At 41.7% G+C, this 22,697-nt stretch overlaps 3 protein-coding genes across 3 annotated transcripts; 2 read left to right on the top strand and 1 right to left on the bottom strand.

Moving 5' to 3' along the window:
* The first annotated feature begins 1,822 nt into the window (after window positions 1–1,822).
* On the top strand, window positions 1,823–3,649 carry LOC125381069 (chitinase-like protein PB1E7.04c). Its single transcript, XM_048397258.1, is given in 1 exon segment — window positions 1,823–3,649. A coding segment is annotated over 1 exon segment (1,827 nt).
* An 871-nt stretch (window positions 3,650–4,520) lies between these two features.
* Window positions 4,521–11,198, top strand: LOC124127811 (protein unc-93 homolog A-like). Its single transcript, XM_046491182.2, has 7 exons — window positions 4,521–4,650; window positions 5,454–5,985; window positions 6,602–6,774; window positions 7,514–7,750; window positions 8,050–8,185; window positions 9,627–9,758; window positions 10,407–11,198. The coding sequence occupies exons 1-7, from the start codon at window positions 4,606–4,608 to the stop codon at window positions 10,658–10,660; spliced, it is 1,509 nt and encodes a 502-aa protein (XP_046347138.2). The 5' UTR covers window positions 4,521–4,605; the 3' UTR covers window positions 10,661–11,198.
* Window positions 11,199–11,253: 55 nt separating this feature from the next.
* On the bottom strand, window positions 11,254–19,874 carry LOC124127822 (beta-1,3-glucan-binding protein-like). Its single transcript, XM_046491192.2, has 12 exons — window positions 19,735–19,874; window positions 19,452–19,556; window positions 18,013–18,147; window positions 17,041–17,162; window positions 16,564–16,638; window positions 15,932–15,992; window positions 15,620–15,787; window positions 15,282–15,362; window positions 14,903–15,014; window positions 14,505–14,579; window positions 13,621–13,747; window positions 11,254–11,748 (listed from the first exon to the last, which is right to left on the bottom strand). Exons 1-12 carry the CDS (start codon window positions 19,850–19,852, stop codon window positions 11,542–11,544), a joined length of 1,386 nt encoding a protein of 461 aa, XP_046347148.2. The 5' UTR covers window positions 19,853–19,874; the 3' UTR covers window positions 11,254–11,541.
* Window positions 19,875–22,697: the final 2,823 nt, after the last annotated feature.

The raw sequence follows: 22,697 nt of genomic DNA, 5'->3' as shown, positions 1-22,697 counted from the left end.
AATGCTCATGATGTCAATCACTGGATTGTCTGGTCCAGACCGTCGTGATATCGCTGGAATATTGCTGAGTCCGGCGATAAACAACAAACAAACAAACAAACAATTAAAATGATGATTTGTGGTTCCTTCAGTATAAATAACGTGTATTGGAATTCGTTGTTTTGTAGAAAAAATTCATATGACCATTTTACAATGAATGTTAGGTCAAGCCCAAATATATTTTACATTTGATTTATGAATTAGGTGATAAGTAACAGAAAAAAATCAAAACTTTGTGTATTTGTTAATATTTCTATCTTTTGCACCCACAGCCACTGTGCATCCACAGTGCATGGCGGTCATTCGTGAAACTAAGATTCTTAACCTGCGTTCAATCGTAAATTCACCAAAAGAAATGTTAGATTGATAACGTGTTGTGTAGTCCAAATAATCGTGTACCCAAACTGTTCATTCTCAACGCGTACATATTTCTACATTAAAATAAACAGAACACCTCCAACGTGGTAAGAAATACACGCATCAAATATTATATGTCGTTGAATACACAGTGCCATTTAGAAAGTGGTCAAATGTAACAAATGTTATATTTGGGATAACCCTTTCGAAGTAAAGTACAGATTCTCATACTTTTTTGGGGTTGAGTTCTGTCCGGGATTCGAAATATTCATTCTTGGCAGGTAGGTAGTTCAGCATTGAATTGCCATTTACCATGTTTTAGTGTCGTCCGACGGGGTCTGTGATAAGCAAACAATCTGATCAGTTTGATACCGGACTTTATGACCTGGCTATCGTTAATGTATCTCAGTACTCTAATCACATTTATCAGCTGTTTGTGAGATTGATTGACAGGGTGACGAGAGATGGTGACAGATATGTGCAAGTAGCTCTGTATAAATTCAGGCTGTTACCGATGGATCAGAACCGGCGTTAACGTGTAGTCTTAGAGTATTCTGATGTTTCTCTGCAATTTGTTGTGTGGAAATATATGCGTGCTTACTTATAATTGAACGCCGCACTGATCAATATTCATTCTACATAATCATGACGCGACGTGTAAATAATCGAGGCTCGTCCAGAAAAAAATACGGTGATTGATATTATGAGAAAGGATCCAGTCATCTGTGTACGATGACACGCAATCAACCAAGTCACCGAGTGACCACGAACAGCATGGTTTGCTGTGGACCAGTACTATTCTCTGTGTGTCAGTCGCATGGTTACATTGTCCCCGGGCTAAATTGCGTGCCATCACATTCCCTAAGTAAGTCAGTGTTTGTGCTACAAACCATCAGAGGGGCCATTGAATACAGGCAGCCGTGATATATACTGTATATGTTCTTTAACAAAATCTACAGCTCACCTGACGTGTGAATTAATAATTTGATCACTATTCACCCTAATATTGATAAAAATATCTGTAATGAGTTGAAGAAATATCGATGCAAAAGATTCTTCGAAAACGAAATAAAATGTGAGCCTTATGCCCAGTGTGTTCAGTGTGACCAATGTGTCCTGTGTGCTCAGTGTGTCCACTGTGCCCAGTGTGTCTAGTGTGTCCAGTGTGTCCAGTGTGTGTAGTATGCTCAGTGTGTCTACTATGCCCAGTGTGTCTAGTGTGCTCAGTGTACCCAGTGTGTAGAGTGTGCTCAGTGTGTTCACTGTGCCCAGTGTGTCCAGTTTGACCAGTGTGTCTAGTGTGTCCAGTGTGTCCAGTGTGTGTAGTATGCTCAGTGTGTCCACTATGCCCAGTGTGCCCAGTGTGTCTAGTGTGTCCAGTGTGTCCAGTGTGTCCAGTGTGTGTAGTATGCTCAGTGTGTCCACTATGCCCAGTGTATCTAGTGTGCTCAGTGTACCCAGTGCGTCGAGTGTACTCAGTGTGTCCTCTGTGCCCAGTGTGTCCAGTTTGACCAGTGTCCCCAGTGCGTCGAGTGTGCCCAGTGTGTCCAGTGTGTCCAGTGTGTCCAGTGTGCCCAGTGTGTCCAGTGTGCCCAGTGCGTCGAGTGTGCCCAGTGTGTCCAGTGTGTTCAGTGTGCCAAGTGTGTCCAGTGTGTCCAGTGTGCCCAGTGCGTCGAGTATGCCCAGTGTGTCCAGTGCGTCGAGTGTACCCAGTGTGTCCAGTGTGCCCAGTGCGTCGAGTGTGCTCAGTGTGTCCACTGTGCCCAGTGTGTCAAGTTTGACCAGTGTGTCCAGTGTGTCCAGTGTGTGTAGTATGCTCAGTGTGTCCACTATGCCCAGGGTGTCTAGTATGTTTAGTGTGTCCAGTTTGTCCAGTGTGTCCAGTGTGTCTAGTGTGCTTAGTGAGTCCACTGTGCCCAGTGTGTCCAGTGTGTCTAGTATGCCCAGTGAGTCTAGTGAGTCTAGTGTGGCCAATGTTCCCAGTGTTCCCAGTGTGTCTAGTGTGTCTAGTGTTCCCAGTGTTCCCAGTGTGTCCAGTATGTCTAGTGTGGCTAGTGTGGCCAGTGTTCCCAGTGTGTCCAGTGTGTCTAGTGTGGCCAGTGTTCCCAGTGTACCCAGTATGTCTAGTGTGCTTAGTGTGGCCAGTGTTCCCAGTGTGTCCAGTGTGTCCAGTGTGTGTAGTATGCTCAGTGTGTCCACTATGCCCAGTGTGTCTAGTGTGCCCAGTGTACCCAGTGCGTCGAGTGTACTAAGTGTGTCCTCTGTGCCCAGTGTGTCCAGTTTGACCAGTGTGCCCTGTGCGTCGAGTGTGCCCAGTGTGTCCAGTGTGTCCAGTGTGCCCAGTGCGTCGAGTATGCCCAGTTAGTCCAGTGCGTCGAGTGTACCCAGTGTGTCCAGTGTGCCCAGTGCGTCGAGTGTGCTCAGTGTGTCCACTGTGCCCAGTGAATCCACTGTGCCCAGTGTGTCCAGTTTGTCCACTGTGCCCAGTGTGTCCAGTTTGTCCAGTGTGCTCAGTGTGTCCACTGTGTCCACTTTGTCCAGTGTGTCTAGTGTGCTCAGTGAGTCCACTATGCCCAATGTGTCCAGTTTGTCCACTGTGCCCAGTGTGTCCAGTTTGTCCAGTGTGCTCAGTGTGTCCACTGTGTCCAGTGTGTCCAGTTTGTCCAGTTTGTCCAGTGTGTCTAGTGTGCTCAGTGAGTCCACTGTGCCTAGTGTGTCTAGTGTGGCCAATGTTCCCAGTGTGTCTAGTGTGTCCAGTGTGTCTAGTGTGCTTAGTGAGTCCACTGTGCCCAGTCTGTCCAGCGTGTCTAGTATGCCCAGTGAGTCTAGTGTGTCTAGTGTGGCCAATGTTCCCAGTGTTCCCAGTGTGTCTAGTGTGTCTAGTGTGTCTAGTGTTCCCAGTGTTCCCAGTGTGTCCAGTATGTCTAGTGCGGCTAGTGTGGCCAGTGTTCCCAGTGTGTCCAGTGTGTCTAGTGTGGCCAGTGTTCCCAGTGTTCCCAGTATGTCTAGTGTGCCTAGTGTGGCCAGTGTTCCCAGTGTGTCCAGTGTGTCTAGTGTGCTTAGTGAGTCCACTGTGCCCAGTGTGTCCAGTTTGCCCAGTGTTTCTAGTGTGCGCAGTGTGGCAAGTGTTCCCAGTGTGTCCAGCGTCTCTAATGTGTCCAGTGTGCCTGGTGTTCAGTGTGTCCAGGTTTCTCAGTGTGTCCGCTGCGTACACAGTATGTTCAGTTTACCCAATGTCCAGTGGGTTCAGTGAGTCCATTGTGCCCAGTGTGTCCACTGTCCACAGTGCGTTAAGGGGATGTAGATAACATAACCATCCTACACCTTTTGGTGTTGGAGAGAAGACTTAAACAAGATCAAGCTGGCTCCAACTGTCAACGCACTCCAGCCCAGCGTTACTGACTAGTGTGGCAGTTACCTCTCGGCTGGTCAAAGGCAAAACAGTGACCCCTGGTATTTGGTCTAAATCGTCTAGATACATTGTAGGTTTTGACAATCTTGACATGGTAATCTGTAATATGGAACCTTTGTTTTCTTTTTCTTATTCCCACTGCCCGGCCCTCTCTGGGAAAACCTTAGAGAGAAATACAAAAAAAATAGTAAGGACGCCCTTACAGAAGCGACGTATGATACACTGGATAATCCATATTTGTACCCTTTCGTGAACACCCTTTCGTGAACACCTGGTTTACAGTGATCCACTCACATAATTTCCGTAGTTATTTTGGCCTTTACTCCCATTTGAATCTCTTTCGGTGGATAATCGAGTCTGTGGTTGTCGTTTTTATTGAGCTTGAACGAATGTGCTCCTCCATATGCATACACTGTCTGTACGTGTGGAAGCATATAGACCCGGAATGGCCTGGTGAAGTTTCTCAGTGGACACATTCATTAGTTTAAATGACATATAAACATAGGTTAATTATTATATAGAAAAGCATTTGACATTTCCTAAAACCCTAAACCTGACAAATGTATTTGAACAACCTTCATAATGTAGCGTTGTGTTACGGGTACTGTGAGTAGTATGCCTTTGTAGGTGGGTAGCCGCGAATTGTTGTAATATTGCTGTCACGACACAATTTACTTTCCCACGTGGCCATAAGCTTTAACGGGGGCAAGGTTCAGGAAGGCAATAATAGGTCAGGTATACGTTTGGAATCTTGGTTTCCGTATTTCACAAGTCTCCCTACTGTGTCGAGTGCAATCATGCACGCTGAAGAAAACGTCAAGCAGATTGAGTCGTACTCACTTGTAAGTAGTTATTCTTTGAAAGAGAGCGGTGTTAGAACTGTTTAGTGAGTAATGTACTGCTTAATCACCAGATACCCTTTGCAAAATACGAATGTGTGAATATGTCCTGCCTTCGTTTTGTCGAATGGTTTCATTTGAGGTTTACAAAGGAATAATTGATATCTTAGTGATCTATGATCTCGAGACCCATTCAGTTGTCTGGTGGATAGAGTGTCTTACCCGAGAGCGGAAGGTCGGTGGTTCGATCTTCGGACGCGTCATACCAAAATGCAATAAAAAAATCTTTGAACTGCGGCATGGTATCTCAGACACAGACAGAGAGATAGACAGGCATACAGGCACACACGTCCCCCTTCCACTTCGCAATGTATTAAAGTGCAACGTGACGTTAAACCCCATTTCGTCTCTCTTTCAAAGGGAGGGGTGGTCGGGTAACCTAACAATGTAATATGATTTGCCAATAGCTAATGCATTTCAAGTCTTTGATAGGAATTTCGATGGTGGGAAAACATGAATACATGACACTTTTTATGGAAGGCAACTTCTTGTATTCTTTGTTACGACGTTTCAGGGGTACAACTTGCTCCTCATCAGGTGTATATTAGCCAGCCTAACACAAATGAAGAAGCGGTGTTTGAGTCAATCTCAACCTACTTGGTAAATACGAAAATGTTCTACCTCACTGGGGCACAGTACCGTCCGGATCACCTGGCGTCCACTGTGTGTATCACATAGTAAACATTCGAATTTATTTGCCTACAATCGCTCATTCGTTTTGACAGCCGACTCTTTAATCTCCACAGGTTCAGCAACAGGAAACTGACATCCACAAATACCGTACTGATGAACCAGGGCCTCCTATTCCGGAAAAGGATGGCGAACCCCAGTTTACCAAACGCCAAATCATCAAAAATGTACTGGTGGTCAGCATAGCCTTTGTTGTGCTATTCATCTCCTATGGAAGTATGGCCAATCTACAGTCCAGCCTCAATATGGAAAGTGGAGTCGGAAGTGGAAGCCTTGCTGTTATATATGCAGCAATGATTATCTCGTGTTTATTTGTACCGTCATTCCTTATTGCCCACATTGGTTGTAAATGGTCGATAGTTCTTTCAATCACGGGATACATCGCATATATGGTAGCCAATTTCTATCCTGTATGGGCCACAATGGTTCCTGCGTCGATTCTGATTGGACTAGGTGCAGGCCCTCTTTGGTCAGCCAAGTGTACCTATTTGACCACCCTGGGGGTCTGGTATGCCAGAATGACTGGACAGTCTGAGGACGCCATCATTAACCGGTTCTTTGGAGTCTTCTTCATGTTCTTTCAATCGTGTAAGTAACATTTGACATTTGAATATCTCAAATTGTCAATTCACATGGTATAGAGTAGTATTTTGTCACGAGAGTTAAAGGAGCTGTTCATGAGATGTTTAAGAGATGAAGTCGACCCTTCTTTACCATTGGTATTGAACACTTTTTTTAATAAATGGGTTAGATTCTGAGTGTAAATCAGTTGAAATAATTTCTGTTGCAATTTGTGGTGGGTGCCTAGCTATTTTGACTGGACTATTTGTGTAAAGCAGGTAAATAGACATTTTCTTCAATTTTCGCTAATTTTACAAGATGATATTTGTATAGGTTAAAATTTGTAAATTCGATGATCGATCACAGAAAGGGAACACGTGTAAACTAGTGATCTACGGTGCCACTGTTGCCTGTTGACTAGCCACCCTTTGTGCCACCAGTAGAGCGGGGCATGTTACCATTTTCACGAAAATCTGGTGTTATCACTGATTTTCAGGGATCCATTAATATGCTTTTCACCACTTTTTTTGCCTTTTATGTTCCATGGAATAGGGACAGATTAATCTCTCACGTTGGCGTTTTATATTTATTCATGTTTATCAATATAAAATCCGATGATTGTTAAACGTTGTTTCTTTTGTAGATCAAATATGGGGAAACATCATCATCTTCAGCATATTTTCGTCATCAAGTAGTACAGCGAGTAACACTTCAGACACCTCTGTTCCTGAACAGCGCATATGTGGAGCACGGTTCTGTCCTAGTCAGATTGCAGCCTCGAACAACACAAACCTCGAACGTCCTGTAGACACTAAGGTTTGATTACTGGTGATAACTGACGCTGCCTAGGATGTGTTCTATGTATGAATGCTCATCAGTTGTCTGACGTACAAATGAATGCAAACGTAACTTGATTTAGAAACCATTACTTTAACGTACTGATCATATGTTTACAACCTATCAATGGATGTAGAAAATGAAATTAATGAAGATTATTACTATTGGACTATTGTTTGTCTGTTTGTTGTTTAACGCAACACTTAGCAATATTCCAGCTATATGAAAGGGGTGATTAAATATTCGAGTCCGAGCCAGTCAATCGAGTGATTGACATCATGAGCATTGATGTGCGGAATTGGGTTACCACCCGAAATGGTTAGTCGCCTCCTATGACAAGCATTGGTTGCTGAAGGTCAACTCTGGCCCGGATCGTCACGGGTGTGGATTTTTCTGACAAAAACAAATGGTTTCTGTATTTTTACTGTAACATCTGGTTCACTCGAAAACCTGACAATCATATTTTTGGAGCTATATTTCGTCCCGGAATATCATGGTCTCCCTACTCTAACTTGCGTCCTCCAATGATCCTCATTATCGATTATGATCCTTTGTCAGCACCGTTCCCATGCTAGTTTGTTCCTGAAAGGAAGTTACGTCTATGACCAGCATCACTTTGGGCTCATCTCAAAGCTGCAACTGGTAGCAAATACAGCTATGATGCAGCGCTCATCCCCAATTACAAACATAACTGGAGTGCGTGTCTTTGTGCTTCCAGATCTACATATTGTGTGGCGTGTTCGTGACCTGCGCTGTCTCGGGGATGTTCATTATCATCCTGTTCCTCGATCGTATGAAGTTGGTCAAGGAGGACCAGCAGACCAAACGGGTATCCCCCCGGGTGTTGATGGCCAGCATCAAACACCTCATCACCTCCAGATACCAGATACTCCTTGTACCCCTCACCGTGTACAGTGGAATAGAGCAAGCCTTGATCGGTGGAGACTTCACCAGAGTGAGCGGAGATTAGAGATGTTACCAGTAATACCCTACGTAACGTATTCATCTGCGAAACGTAATTCACACAGAATTAACAACATGTTAAAGGATCTGTCCGTAACTGGCCCACCGGAAGTACCTTATACTTTTGACAATAGACGTCATGAAGGGGACCATACAGAGAATACATGTAGAGGTCAAATCCATAGCCAATTCCAATGCATGTATACGTTATCAGGGGACTTGGCATTCCACACGTGGCTTGATTGCATGCATAATCATAATCAATTACGACGCTTTTGTCCACAATTTCAGTCCTTCATCACGTGTACCCTCGGCATCCACTACGTCGGTTACATCATGATCTGTTACGGAGTTGTTGATGCTTTCTGCTCGTTTCTGTTTGGTCAGCTGGTCAAGAGTGTTGGACACATACCCTTCTTTGTGTTAGGTAAATGTATCTATATGTATGTTGAGTTAAGAGTTCTAATATAAGCACTGTACACTTTGGTTTTAAATTGTATTAATTAGCCGAAATGTATGTTCTGCGTAGTCACGCTTGGTTGTCCTTTTAAATTAGTCAGTTCTTCAAGAAGCCAACTTATACATATCCCACTTCTTAGGAGGCATTTATTGTCGTGTGGCACCGGTGAGCAGGATACGCGCAACTTTTTTCAAACTCCCGGTATCCTTACTGTTTGATAGAGACTCATGATATGGTCGGAACCCTGCAGTGCTTTCTGCTTTTGGTAGAGATTTCTTATGGATATGGAAATGTTTTTTCTGCTTTTATTTTTTTTATGAAATACTTGCAGTTCACAATGCCTTTCATAAATTCGTCGATTATATCTTATTATCTGATTGTATAAATTTGGTCAGCTGGTGGTATAACACATATATCCTTCTTTTTATGCAAATTATGTGAGTGGCGGGTGCTACCGGTAGAGTAGGACATCGCGAACAAATGGTGTCAACGTGGAAGTTTTGTATTTGTATTATATAGAGGATGTTCAATGCGTCGAAATGTGAAATGGCATGTCTCTCTCATAGAGTAACGGAGGAAAGGACGTATTTTCACGATTGGCGTAGCCACGAGATGCGGGAAACATTAAATTTCACGTGACACATGGAATATCCTATTCCATCCTTTATACTGTATACTTTTTGTGTAGTTGTTCACAGGAAAACGGAATTATTTCAATAAAAATGTAAAACCTTGAAGCGTAAATTCCACCTACGTTTCACCACTCCTTGCAAAATTACTTAAAAAGTAGTTCCGGGTTAGCAAACTCTTAACAAAAATAAATAAAAGTAACACAAACTTTTGATGTCAAGAAAATTCTTTACCATACATTTGGATATGATTATATACACAATCAACTTCAACAAAACATATTCTTGAAATCTATTAAATCGTTGTCAGCGAAAGAATACACGCTATTCATGAGAATTACAAATGACAAGAAGCGATACTGTCATTATTTTGTCAGTGTGGAACTACCGTAAATATGAAGTCAATAGTTTGTGTACGGGCGAGACATTTACAATAAAGGGAATTACTTTTCGGGGAGGCAACTCTTGTAAGACAATAGTTCCGTCAAGGTGTTATGTTTACTGCTGTGAAATGGAAGGTGTTATGCTCACTGCACTGAAAATTTAATTTTTCTTACCTCAAACTCTTTCACACTGAAGTAAAAACTATAATTAGGTATAAGTTATTTCTATATTCAGTTCATTTGGCCTTTCATAACTGAATCGAAACAAGTTCATCAATTATTCACTATCCACATTTTTTTCAATAATCTACATAAAAAACATAGACATTAATCATAAAAAATGATAACCATCTCACGGAAAGGACTTCAAATTATAATCTCATACAAATGTTTCAGCTTTCGTGCTTCACGGATCGTGTCAAATCGTGTTCCTACTTTGGGACCCCGACAGTAACAGCTTGTACGTGTTCTACATCATCGCGGGTATCTGGGGGATGGGAGACGCCGTTATCCAGACACAGATCAATGGTAGGTAAACCGAAAATCCAGTAACTTCCCATAAATATTCTTATTTACTGCTGTGCAAAAGAAAGACAATACATCCATGGCTGATGGTGGCTAAAAATAAAACAAACAAGTTATGTTTATTCGAGGGTGATGTGTTGTGACTATATGAGATTATTGTCACAAGAATCATGTTCTAATCGTTAATGGTGCGGTCGGGTAGCCTATTGGGTAAGCGTGCGCTCGTCATGCCGAAGACCCGGGTTCGATTCCCGACATGGGTAAAATGTGTGAAGCCCATTTCTGGTATCCCCCGCCGTGATATTTCTGGAATATTGCTAAAAGCGGCGTAAAACCATACCAACTCACTCTCTAACCAAGCTGACCAAGCAAACTGTTCCAAAACACCGAACAGGTGAAGGAAGTATTGGCGTTTTTAGTTTGAGGCGGCTCAACATATACCACCCATTTGTAATAATTTGTTCAATCCAATTTTCAAGTTTTATGTACTTTCTTTTGTCCAGCAGTTAATACCTCCATTTCCGAAAAACAGGGAAATGGTATTTGAAGTAACATTCTAATGATTACCAGTACGGGTGTCTGCAGGTACGTTCCATTGGTAGATGAAGGTTCATGTCTTATCATTCAAATCCCTTTTTTATTCTATTACAGCTCTGTATGGGCTCCTGTTCAAAGACAACATGGAATCTGGGTTTGCGAACTACCGACTATGGGAATCTGTTGGGTTTATCATACAATATGCATATAATGATTATCTGTGTACCAGCACAAAGCTGCACATATCCCTTGCAATACTTATCACTGGCATGTTTGGATACGCCACTGTGGAAGTATTGCAGCGTCGTGAAAACAACAGCAAGATGCTTGGTGATACCCGTAATGGTATAACTGTAACAACGGCGTGAAGCTTCAGACACTCAAGTCAACTGGAAAATATATTGCCATCAATAATCTTATTCAATAAATATGATATAGCAATATATATTATATATTTCTATTTCTAAATTACATTGATGTATGTTTTTAGTCTTATATTACGGTACTATCTTTTCCGACTTGTATGTACCGACGTCTTCACCATGCAGGATTTACTGCCCTTGGCGTTTGTTATTCTATATGAGTGAGTGAGTTGGTTTTAACGCCGCTTTGAACACTATTCAAGTCATATCAAGGCGTGTCAGCTTCATGTGGGAGGAAAGCCCGGAATGATGCAGGTCTCTGACGTTTACCACTTTGTCTAAACCCACGAGCACGGGCATGGTGCTGACGAACCTAGAAAAATACTATGGACGAGCCGGGATTCGAACCCACGATCTTAGGTCGCCCAAGTGACGCAGCTCTGGATGCCGAATTGCGGCGCCTTAGACAACTGGGCCACCCGTGCCCCCTTATTACATATGTAATAAAACAAAACATCTTGTCAATGTAGATATCTTTGTTGAACATATTGTCACAATAAACTTGTTTTAATTGTTAATAAATAAATTGCAAATGGATTACGTGGCTAACCAAGCAATGATGTTCCAATGAACTGAATAAATAGGCTACGCCCACGAACAGACTACTTCTTCCTGATTGGCTGAATGGACGGTGTGATTTCGTATTGTTGTCTCCAGCTTTTATGCATCTTAATGACTATGAGCCTATTTTTGTTATGCATTTATTTATAAGAATTGACTTTACTCTGTATATGCGTTTATGGAGTTACAAACTAGTGTGTACACGCGTAAATCAATTTCTCGGATGTACACAGTATGCCAACTTGCTTTTTAGTTATCTTCCGCTATTAATACTGTATCATCTTGACGGACTTGACCTTCATTGCGACGTCATCACCATGCCAAGTCGACTGCCACTGGTGCCTGTTCTTCCAGAAGTCCATCATGGCTGTAGGTGAGGTGTTCTTCCAGGGCTTGCCATGGGGAAGGTTGTGCCAGGAATCAGGGAAGTAGCCATTGGTAGCACCCACAGCAATGTTCAGGATAAGCCCCATCTTAATAGAAATCAAACAGTAATCACCTTGATGACGTGGCACCAATCTACGGATTTTTCCCATGTATGGCCTCAGTTTCAAAACTAGTTTTCTCTCAAAGTAAACTTGTTTGACAAGAACAATGCATCTATGTATCCATGAACGAAGAACTGAGATGGTGCTGTTAGGGAACGTAAACATATATTTCTCCTGTAGGCCGTAATGAGAATAAACAATCAGACAACAGGGGCAGGATTCGCCCATCTTTATACGTACATCTGGCATCGTCACTTATTGATAGTGATTCACATTAAATACATGATTATGATATATACTGAGTCAAATTAAAAACTTCACATTTTTAAAAGTAATCCCATATATGATATACAACGGACAAATGTATCAGAGAAGGTAATTTTTAATCATTAATGTCCAAAGAAGGATTTCAATTAACGGTGGGAACCATAATTTGTTCCAAGCACCTACGGTATTCGGTAATAACATCAACAGTTTAAATCATAAGTCCCAAGCACGATAATCTGATGGCACACAAGTTCAGTAGCGTGTATGGCCACCATGCACGTTGACAACTGCCACACAACGCCTCCGCATGGACCTTGTGATGCTTGTGAACACATGATTGGGAAGACGACGCCATTGTTGCTGCAAAATGGTGCCAAAATCTTGCAAATTCTGTGGTTGGTTCTGGAGAGTGCGCAGACTTCTGCCAAGAGCATCCCAGACGTGTTCGATGGGATTGAGGTCGGGAGACCTTGACGGCCAGTCCATGACGTTGACTCCCGCATTCTGAAGGAAATTCCTTGTCAAAATTGCTGTGTGGGGTCTGGCATTGTCGTGTTGAAAGATCAAACCGGGTCCATGTGCTTCCATAAAAGGCAGAAGTTCTGGTGCCAGTACCTGGTCGCGGTAAGCAGCAGCGTTGAGGTTGCCACGGATGACAAGAAGCCTGGAACGTGCATTGCCACAGAAAGCACCCCACACCATGACACTTCCGCCTCGAAATCTGTCAACTTCCTGCACACAACACTGGGCGTAACGTTCATGACGGCGCCTCCACACCCTCGCCCTACCATCAGCAAATCGAGGATTAAATCGGGATTCATCACTGAAGACGACTTGATTCCAATTCCTCTGAGTCCATCGTAAGTGTCGCTGTGCCCACAATTGACGTTGACGTCTGTGTAATTGAGTCAGAATCGGCCCGCAGTATGGCCGTTGTGCTTGAAGGTGAGCAGTTCTCATGATCAGACGGTTTCGAACAGTTTGCGCACTCAGTCTACCCCTAAATAGTTCATTTCTGGTTGATGTAGCCGTCAAAAATCGGTTACGGAGGGGACGTAAGACAATCTGACGATCCTCTGCATGTGACGTCACACGTGGTCGACCTGGCCGAGGGCGATCAGCGGTGGTACCCGTTTGCTGTAGACGCGTTGACCAGTTGCACGTTAAAAACCACTTTTGCCAGTATAGTGCTGTTCACGTGATTTTGATCGATTCACCTGCACAAAAAACGGGTGTTATCTGAAGACAATACGTGGCCATAACTCTTTAAATACACAATAAGGGCCCACAATGATAACTGGTCAAATTGTTAAAATTTTAGGATTGTGAAGTTTTTAAAATTGGTTCAGTATATCTGGAAAGGTACAACGGACTCTGCTTTTGTTAGGGACTAGTTATGACTATGGAGTCTTTATTTAATATTAGGCAATGGTATTCCTGCATTTGTCTTCCGTGTCATACGCCCTCCTTTCTTTTCATTACTTGTCTACAAATAGACAGATGTCAGTACATACACAACGCATAGCCGTGTATGTATTTCATGGATAATTGAGAAATGATGTCCTTAACGCTGCCTTGGGGCCAACTCACTTTGCTATCGAAAGGTGCGTCCTTGCCACCTTGTCCCCAGATATTGTTGCCAGATAGATGGCTGTAGTCCCAGTAGCCCTGCGTCGGTGTTGCCCACGCTAAGATAGGCTGATTGTCGACATCCATTCTGATAAACAATATATATATTATGTCAAGTCAGGACGTAGACCTATCTCCGCTATTACTCCGTTGTTAGGTGCGTAGGTGTATCAGATACTGGTTGACCTTTCTTTGGTGTCATCGTGAAGACTTTCTTTGAAATCATCATTTTATTCGTCTTTCAATTAATATAATCTATATGGAAAGTATATCAAATTTAACACAAATTAGCAGCTATTGACGTCATCTAAAATATGTATTTGATAAAGTAGTATAGCCTAAATGAGGATAAGATATATGGATGAACAACTTCTTTATTACAATAAGGAGTGACGTTTCGGTGTAGGTTCTAACACCGTTATCGTGCGTCCATATAAATACTCCAACTTCTATACGCCTCAAAGAAGTGAGTATAGCCTCGCGGAGATTCCACCAAATGTCGGTCGTATGGATCGAGTGGTCGGCTTGGTGACTTCGTTGATTGTGTGTCATCGTAACCAGGCGGCATGAATCGTTGCTCATAACACCAAACACACTGGTTCATATTTTTATTTACAGGCCGCCGTCATATAGCTGGAATATTGAGTGCGACAAGACCTCTAATCAAATAAAAACAAAGAAGGTACACACTTTCTTTAATGCTGCACATATACAGATTAAGGCTTCAAATCATTCAAAAACCACCCAACCAAGAGAAAGAAACTTTGTTGACCACCAAGCTGTAGTCTGATATAGGTTTGAACGAAGAACGTGAACAAAATGGAACCCTTCAACGGCGACATTACCTGATATGATCCGCGTTCCAGTCCAATTTGTAGGTATGAAAATCATCAGCCCATGTTGTCCCAACAGTGCTTGGTCTTCAGCAAGCATTGAAAGAAATCATTTCATCAAAGACAACCTGAACTGGGTAGATATTAATTTAGGGAACCTTACTTTTAAAAATATTTCCAGCTGAGGCAAAGTCGAACAACTGCTTTGCGTCATCTGTGTCTTCAGCAATATTTCTGGATGTATTATGCTTGTAGTATGTCATCATACCCATTTCACTGCCAGGTGCATTTCTGTGTTAGTAGAGACTTTATATAAAGAACCATGTAAGGAAATGGGCGCTACATACATCAGTCACAACCTTCTGAATATATGGGTCAGCTTAATCTGAATGTTTCAACCTATTCTCTACCTTGATTCCCCATGGTGTTTATGTTGCGACGATGATGCTCCCCAGTGCAGTGTTGAAGAGACAACGTTTACACTCTTATCCTGATTGTGGTCATCTTTAATGTTCAGGTTACCTGCCAACAGATGCGATTAAAGTGCCACAGTGCACGAGTGGCACAACATGAAAAATCGGAATACGCACATTGTCATATTGTTGGATGCATCTTCTACATCTATTAGCACACTAATTTGTGATTAAGTCAGAAGTCAGGGTCACCGAAACTCATGCAAAGATACACTTGGCATTTCATCGAGTGTGATGTGGCTAATTTTTCTCATAAACTGATAATAATAAATGTACACATATTGCATCTCCATTTAAAATGGGTGGCACAACCTACCTCTCGCTTCCATGATATCAATTTCACCTGACGCGGGCCATTTCCCATATTTCCAAGGCCATTCAGCTCGAAGCCAGATTGCTTTCAAACAAAAGGAAATACGATGACTTTCTAAATGTCGGCAAGGTGATAAACAACATGTAGTGAGCTGGTGTCACTTGTGAGCGAAATATACGCAAAGTCCTTGTGATACAAAAGTGGTACGATGCGGATATTCAACAAAAATACCGTCGTAGTATCTCGGTACTACTGCAGAACAGAACATCGGGAAAGCGATAATTAGTTGTAAGGATAAGAGTACTGCATCAAAACGTCCTTCAAAGCAACGTTTGACATACCTGGCCATAGCCAATCGCCTTTGGGGATTTGAGCCACCACCTCCACACTACCGTGAACTAGTGTTACTTTAGAATGTATTTCCGCTGACATGATTGGTGGTATGTTTTGGAGAGCTCCTTCTCGGAAGCATCCGCTGTGCCCACTGTAGGTGCAAGAACCCCACTGTTCTGAAAAAAACAAACAAACTTTTTTCGAGTAACAATTCATTGCTACGCACAAACATAATACCCAACAACAACAACTTGAATACAATTAGTATCATTCAGAAAATATTTGTACATATGGCTTGAAAATTATATGCACTTACTCACTGGTAAAGTTAAGCTTTCCGCTGTGAAGGAAATGATCTCCAAACGTGTCAGCAGTGAAGGTCTGTATGTTAAAGAATGTGAATATTATTCCATCATTGTACATGTTATTTGGTCATTTACTGTAGGATTATAAATCGTAGCTGATATCAGTGAGTTTAGGCAGTCCGCAATGCCATAGCAATCAATTCAGGGCCAGGAAACCAATTGTTGAGACAATAAGAAACAGCCGTGGTCGCCGTGGAACATACCCAGCAAGGTAACACACTCAAGCCATCCGAGCCACTTTACAATGAGCAAGTCATACTTGAGACCTATGCTGCCCATGAATCCTCAAGTATTAATAATAGATTTTTTTTTATCAGGTTCAATATGGAATTATTTTTATTAACAATTATTTTGTTTGCTTTGAGGAAATTAAGAAAGCGGCATCTAGTGAGTGAGTGAGTGAGTATGGTATTACGACGCCTCTATCAATATTCCAGCAATATCACGGCGGGGGACACCAGAAATGGGCTTCACACATTGTACCCGTGTCGGGAACGCTTTAAAAACTAGTCTACCCGACCGCCCCAAAGCAGCATCTAATTCTAGATTTGCTAGGTTACAAATCTGAAATAAGCTTGCATACAAACCGGCTTAAGATAAAGTATTCCATTCCGAATGAAAGTGTTCGCAGTATCAGGTGTGTACATCTGGAACTGTCCACTCTGTGATTAAACACGAATGCTATGGTGAGGTCAAACATAATATATATGGCTTAGGTGCATGGCAGTGTGATTACTGTTATTAATGAATCATGATGTCAAGTGAGTGAATTTGTTTAACGCCGCTTTGTATTCTATTTATATTACTTATGATGTGCGACGAAGGTCTTTACCGTTTGCCACTTCGGTAAAGCCCTTGAGCACAGGCTGCTGCTAAAAACATTGATTTATAATCCGAACGAGTCTGGGATTCGAACCCACGGTCGTAGGGTTTCTGCACTTCTAAGGTACGCAACTCTGAACAAAGAATTGCAGTGCCTTTAACAAGAGGGCCACATAGAATGTTTCATAAGTATTATCTATAATTTTGAGTGGTACTTTAAAAATGTTGATTGATTGACTCACTCCTCCCCCATGGGACGTTATTTCAAACCACCACTTGTTGGTGTCGAGGACGTTGGAGGAGAAGTCGTCATAGAGGACGGTGGTTCCTCTTCTGACAAGACGAGGTAACAGAGGCGTTATTGCTGATGAAGAAACAAACAACACCATATTACAGTTTGAAAGGAAGAGTAGTCTACTCATTATTTGGTGTTCAAAACCATCATCATCAAGCGTGGTTCTTTGATTAAAACATAACTTCAAGGACACATCAAGAGGCTTCCACGTCGTCAACAACTACTCTCAGACACGATAGATGAACTGGACCTTGCACTTCAAGGAGGGTAGGAAAGGTCTGTTGATCAGTGACATATCTGTAACATCAATGCATGCTTGTCGAATCGTGGTGGGTTTATCTGTTAGTAATGGTTACACATGTACGTGCCTTTTTTCAGAATGGTGGGTTTGATGAATTGTTCTACCGTCAGATTCCTTCAAGGGCATGAACTCATAAATTGTTTGATAGGCATTACTTAGAAGTTGACGAATGTCAAGGTAGACACAATTTTTGGGATAACAACTTCTTTAATACTGTGAAAAGCGACGTTTCGGTATAGATCCTTATACCGTTGTCAAGCAAGACTGAATGAGCGACATAGTACAGAATATATATTGTAGGTGGAGGATTAACAGTAACCACAATTGCATACATGAGTGGGATAACATTGGTAGGTGTTGACAACAAAGGGATGATACTGTCACAAGACGATGGACAGAGAACACATAGGTGGAAGCCAATAGGGACATGAAGCCAATAAACAGGAGAAGTGATTATTGATGACGGTTATGATTTCTCAGAATCCTCAAAGTAATTGTCCACTTATTGCCAGCATCAAACACGTCTGCATATGTGTAAGATCCGTTGTCATTCTTTGATATCCCCTACTGTTTATAGTATTTTATATCTTGAATCAGTGAATGCACACCACTACTTACATGGAATGAAGAACCTATCCCGAATGCGTCGTGTGATGTTGCCATCCGGTGCATAATAATGTACGGAATATTCCAGAATACCGTCATCACTTGGGTCAATGGTGTTTACAATTTCACCAAAGAAATGCCCAGCATCTGAAACAGAAGGAGAAATGACATACACATGATGATGATTCCCTTGTTCATGATGGTGGAATTGGAAATAGACAACTGACGTATTCCATACTTCCTGGTTTGTGTTGTCAATCGTTGTCATGTCTCTACAACATGTCTACTATGTTTTCCTGTTGCTGGCCCTTGGCAGACATTTTTCATTATGCTGTTCATTTGTTGACAATGACATATAACACAGACAGTGGATCGATAATTGTTAAGAATTTATTAAAATATATTAATCTTTCTCGCCTGATTATAACAATAGTTCTGCTGTTAGTGTTGACATTCCATGGTAGTGTGCATACGCAGTTTGTTCCAACTCAGTGGGCCTATGTAATACTGCCGAAAATACATAAAATGATGGATTATTGTCGAACACGAACTGGCATTTACTCAATCTGGCATATGTGTTTTGGTACTTGTATGACACGATGAACATATGTAATGATAACGCTGTGATAAACGAAGGTACAATAAAATGTTGAACTGAAATTCCCAAAGACGATTGACAAATACCTCATCTCAAATTGCCAAGGAAGGACAAAATCATTATCAAGTGCAATTTCTGAATTCGCTCCCCTGACTTCAAGGCCCACTTGCACAAAGCGAGTTAGTGCTACGGCTATTGTAGTTGGTTGGTTGGTTGTTTTGTTGTTTAACGCCGCACTCAGCAATATTCCAGCTATATGACGGCGGTCTGTAAATAATCGAGTCTGGACCAGACAATCCAGTGATTAATATCATGAGCATCGATCCACGCAATTGGGATCGATGACATGCATCAACCAAGTCAGCGAGCCTGACCTCCCGATCCTGTTAGTCGCCTTTTACGACAAGCATAGTCGCCCTTTACGGCAAGCATGGTTTACTGAAGACCTATTCTATCCCGGAATCTTCACGGGTTACGGCTATTGTAAATTTATGTTGAAGGTACAACAGTCGAAGGTATTAGTTCTCTGTGTGCAGGTGGGTCTAGGTCGCCTGAAATCGTCCTTTGTGTGATAATCAATTCTATACAACTACAGTAGGTTTCAGGGTTAATTCGTGGCCCCTTCATCAGGTGAAGAGGCAAAAGGTTACTTGAAACGTCGTTACAAAGAACACAGAAGTCCCCACAAATGTCATGTATTAAAGTTCTTCTGAACGTCTATCAAAGACTTCACGTGCGGTACTCACGATAAAATATACCGAACAGACAATATTAACAATGTTAACAGAACATGATGTATGCAATTTACATTGTTTCGTGGGACAATGTTACGAACGGCGATGCATGTACGTACAGTTTCTGTTCAAAAGTAACCTTCCAGTCTGTACAGGCCTGTAGTCCACGGGGTCTCGTCTTTGTAATTCATACCAGAATATAACATCAGCTAAACCAGATGCATCTGTAAAATATGATGTGTAAATATAACAAAATATTATGTGTAAATATTTGCAACCTCGATTGATAAACAAAAATAAATTAATGACTGCAACACATGTTCCAGATTGTCATTTTGTATTTGATTTTCAAACAGCGGATTTACTCTACTTGTAAAGGACAAACTTTTAACGATATCGTACCTGGAATTCTGATGGAGAGTTGGTTACGGTGTGCAGCATCTATCTTTATCTCAGGTTGTGGAAATGCTGAACATAAACACAGGCAAACACTGAGAACTACATATGTTATTGTGTCCATTGTCTTCTTGGAACAGCGTGTTATCAATAAGGTTTGTAGGACGTTTGCTTAGTTTTGTATTGGTTCAACGGCCTTATCAGCAGGTGTCCTTTGCTGACACGGAACGACAAAACCGTGGTCATAACTTTACACAGGTATTTTCATCAAATGTAAAATCTGTTTTTGTAAACCTGTGCATGTACATGTACATATAAATGTATTAATAGTGGCATATATGCAGAATATTTAAATTATTGTAAGGTCGTTTTGTTAAATAATCTAGGAATATTTGAATTTAGCTTTTCACGGAGTAACAGTGCAGTCTATTCCGTTAGGTGCCATTAATAACTACCCTCGCACTTCACGTTGAGCACAGAGGCTTACTTATAGTCTGTGGCCAGTGAAGATCCGGGGTAAAATAGGTCTTCAGCAACCCATGCTTGCCGTAAAAGGCGGCTCTGCTTGTCGTAAGAGCGTCTAACGGGATCGGGTGGTCAGGCTCGCTGTCTTGGTTGATGCATGTCATCGATCCCAATTACGTGGATCGATACTCATGATATTAATCACTTGATTGTCTGGTCCAGACTCGATTATTTACAGACCGCCGTCATATAGGTTGAATATTGCTGAAAGCGGCGTTAAATAACAAACAAAACTTACTCATCGTGTAGACGGTTTTGCATTACAGTATGATTAAAAGTATTTATTTGTATTTAAATGTGTTAACAGTAAAAATACATGAATGAGTATCATAATTTTTGTAAGCTTATTTTCGAGGAAATGGTTAGAAAACATGCACATAAACGTATTTCTAACGTCCGGCGACATTCCATTGACATACAGTGCTATGACGTCACGAAACGAGGTGGCATGTTTCACAGAACGTAACGTTCACACCCATTCACTTTTGCCATAAGCAGTTGACGACATATCGTTTTTTTAGTATTAATTCGCTCTTTGTTTGAGATACAAGCCATACTTTAATTTGGACGATTGACATTTCGTCCGATTCTCGGCTGTATTGCTTCATTTTGTAGACAGATTGACTTACATCCTTAATGAGAATCCAAATTGGCACCCTGCTTGTCTTGAACTGCAGATGACTCGCTACAGTTCATTGTCCCCAGAAGTTTCTTTCTCTCTATATCAAGGGTTCGCATTTCGGTAAACCTACAATAACCCCTGGATCCATTTCCGTGGTGCTCGCTATTTGCCCGCCCTTGATTTCCTTCAGCCAGTTTGATTGGGAACCATTCGTGACCAACTCGTGTTATTCCGGGACAAGCCGAATAGCGACTCGTGCCCCTCTCATGGACATTTTTGCGACTGGGTTCCGTCTTAGCGCAAACGGGCATACCTAAAACAATTGTCAACTTGTTGCGTAATGGTTCACATATATTTCCCCATATACTATATACATTTCAGATACAATTTAAAGCACATCGGGACGTGCGGAATCATACAGTATGATTGAACATATTTAACTGTGTCTTGGGTATATTTTTAGGTGCAAGACATATGTAAAATCAAAAAATATTTCTGTGGGATTATTTGACAAAGAACTCGAAATCATACGCTCATTCTGATTGGTTTGTCGTATTTTCGCACATAACATTCATCGATAGGAGGACGAGTCTTCTTGCAGGTTACGGGAAGGGGCGAGTGGTGACGAATGATTGGGAACAGATACTCAGTCTAGGGGACCAATCGGAAGGCGAGTTACAAACCAGCCTCAATGTACGGTTATCAACAACATGGCGGATTGGTCCCACTGATAACGTTGGAGTTTGCGAGAAATTCAACATTGAAAAACTGACTGTCACGCAAAAGAAAGCCACAAAAATCTCTTTGGTGGAAAGGATGTCCTAATGTAAATTCAAACTGGTGGGGGCAAGTCCCGCCTTAACTATTTCCTTTCTCGTTATCTCGACGTTTCATTGGTCTGTAAAATGTTAATGAAAATCAAGGGCGAATAATCTGAGATCGCGAGAACCTCGGGAAAGGATCCAGACGTTAGTGTAGGTTTATCGAAATGCGAGCCTTGGAAATATAGAGGATGCATACATTTTAATAAACGAGTTACGAAATCAGTCACCGCAAACTTACTTGGGTCGTCAGAGTAGTGGCTGCACGGTTACCTTCTTAAGATCGGGTGCATGGGTGGCCCAGACATCTCGCCATTTTTGAATCCTATGATTATGGGTTCGAGTCCCACATTTTCCCACCAAATTAGTAAACTTCTAACACCGCATCAAACCAACACGCCGTGATATAAATGAATTAAACCAACTCACAAACCATTTCTGAACGAAATACGCTGACGTCATTAACGAGGAAGAAGGCTTATTTTCAAAAGAGGATTAACGTACTTTTCCTTATATGTGATGGATACTGATATATGTTTTTATTTAAATGGATTTACATTGCATAAGTATTTATAATAACAACCAAACGAGTAGGTGATTAATAAAGCCATGAATTATTTATTTACTAATGAAAGTTGGTGTAGTACGCTAACATTAAGTATTATTCTGAATCTCTACATTCACCATCAGCTTGATCGGTCATCAAGATGTCATTATATCAGACCGATACTTCAACGAGTTACAATTAATAATTAAAAATAAGTATAATTAAGATATTATACGGTAATACATCTGTACGTGTTCATTGATATCGTATCTTGATGGGGGCACGGTTGGCCCATTCGTCTAAGGCGCGTCCCTTTGGCACGCCAGAAGCCTATGATTGTGGGTTCGAATCCCGGTTCGCCCCGATTATGTTTCTAGGTTTGTCAGCACCATGCCCGTGCTCGTGGGTTTCACCGAAGTGGTAAACGTCTGAGACCACCATCTCTTCCGGCTTT

The sequence above is a fragment of the Haliotis rufescens genome, unplaced genomic scaffold (assembly GCF_023055435.1).
Source record: "Haliotis rufescens isolate VD_foot unplaced genomic scaffold, xgHalRufe1.0.p SCAF_17, whole genome shotgun sequence".
NCBI lineage: Eukaryota > Metazoa > Mollusca > Gastropoda > Lepetellida > Haliotidae > Haliotis > Haliotis rufescens.
This window is presented reverse-complemented; position numbering and strand designations above follow the sequence as displayed.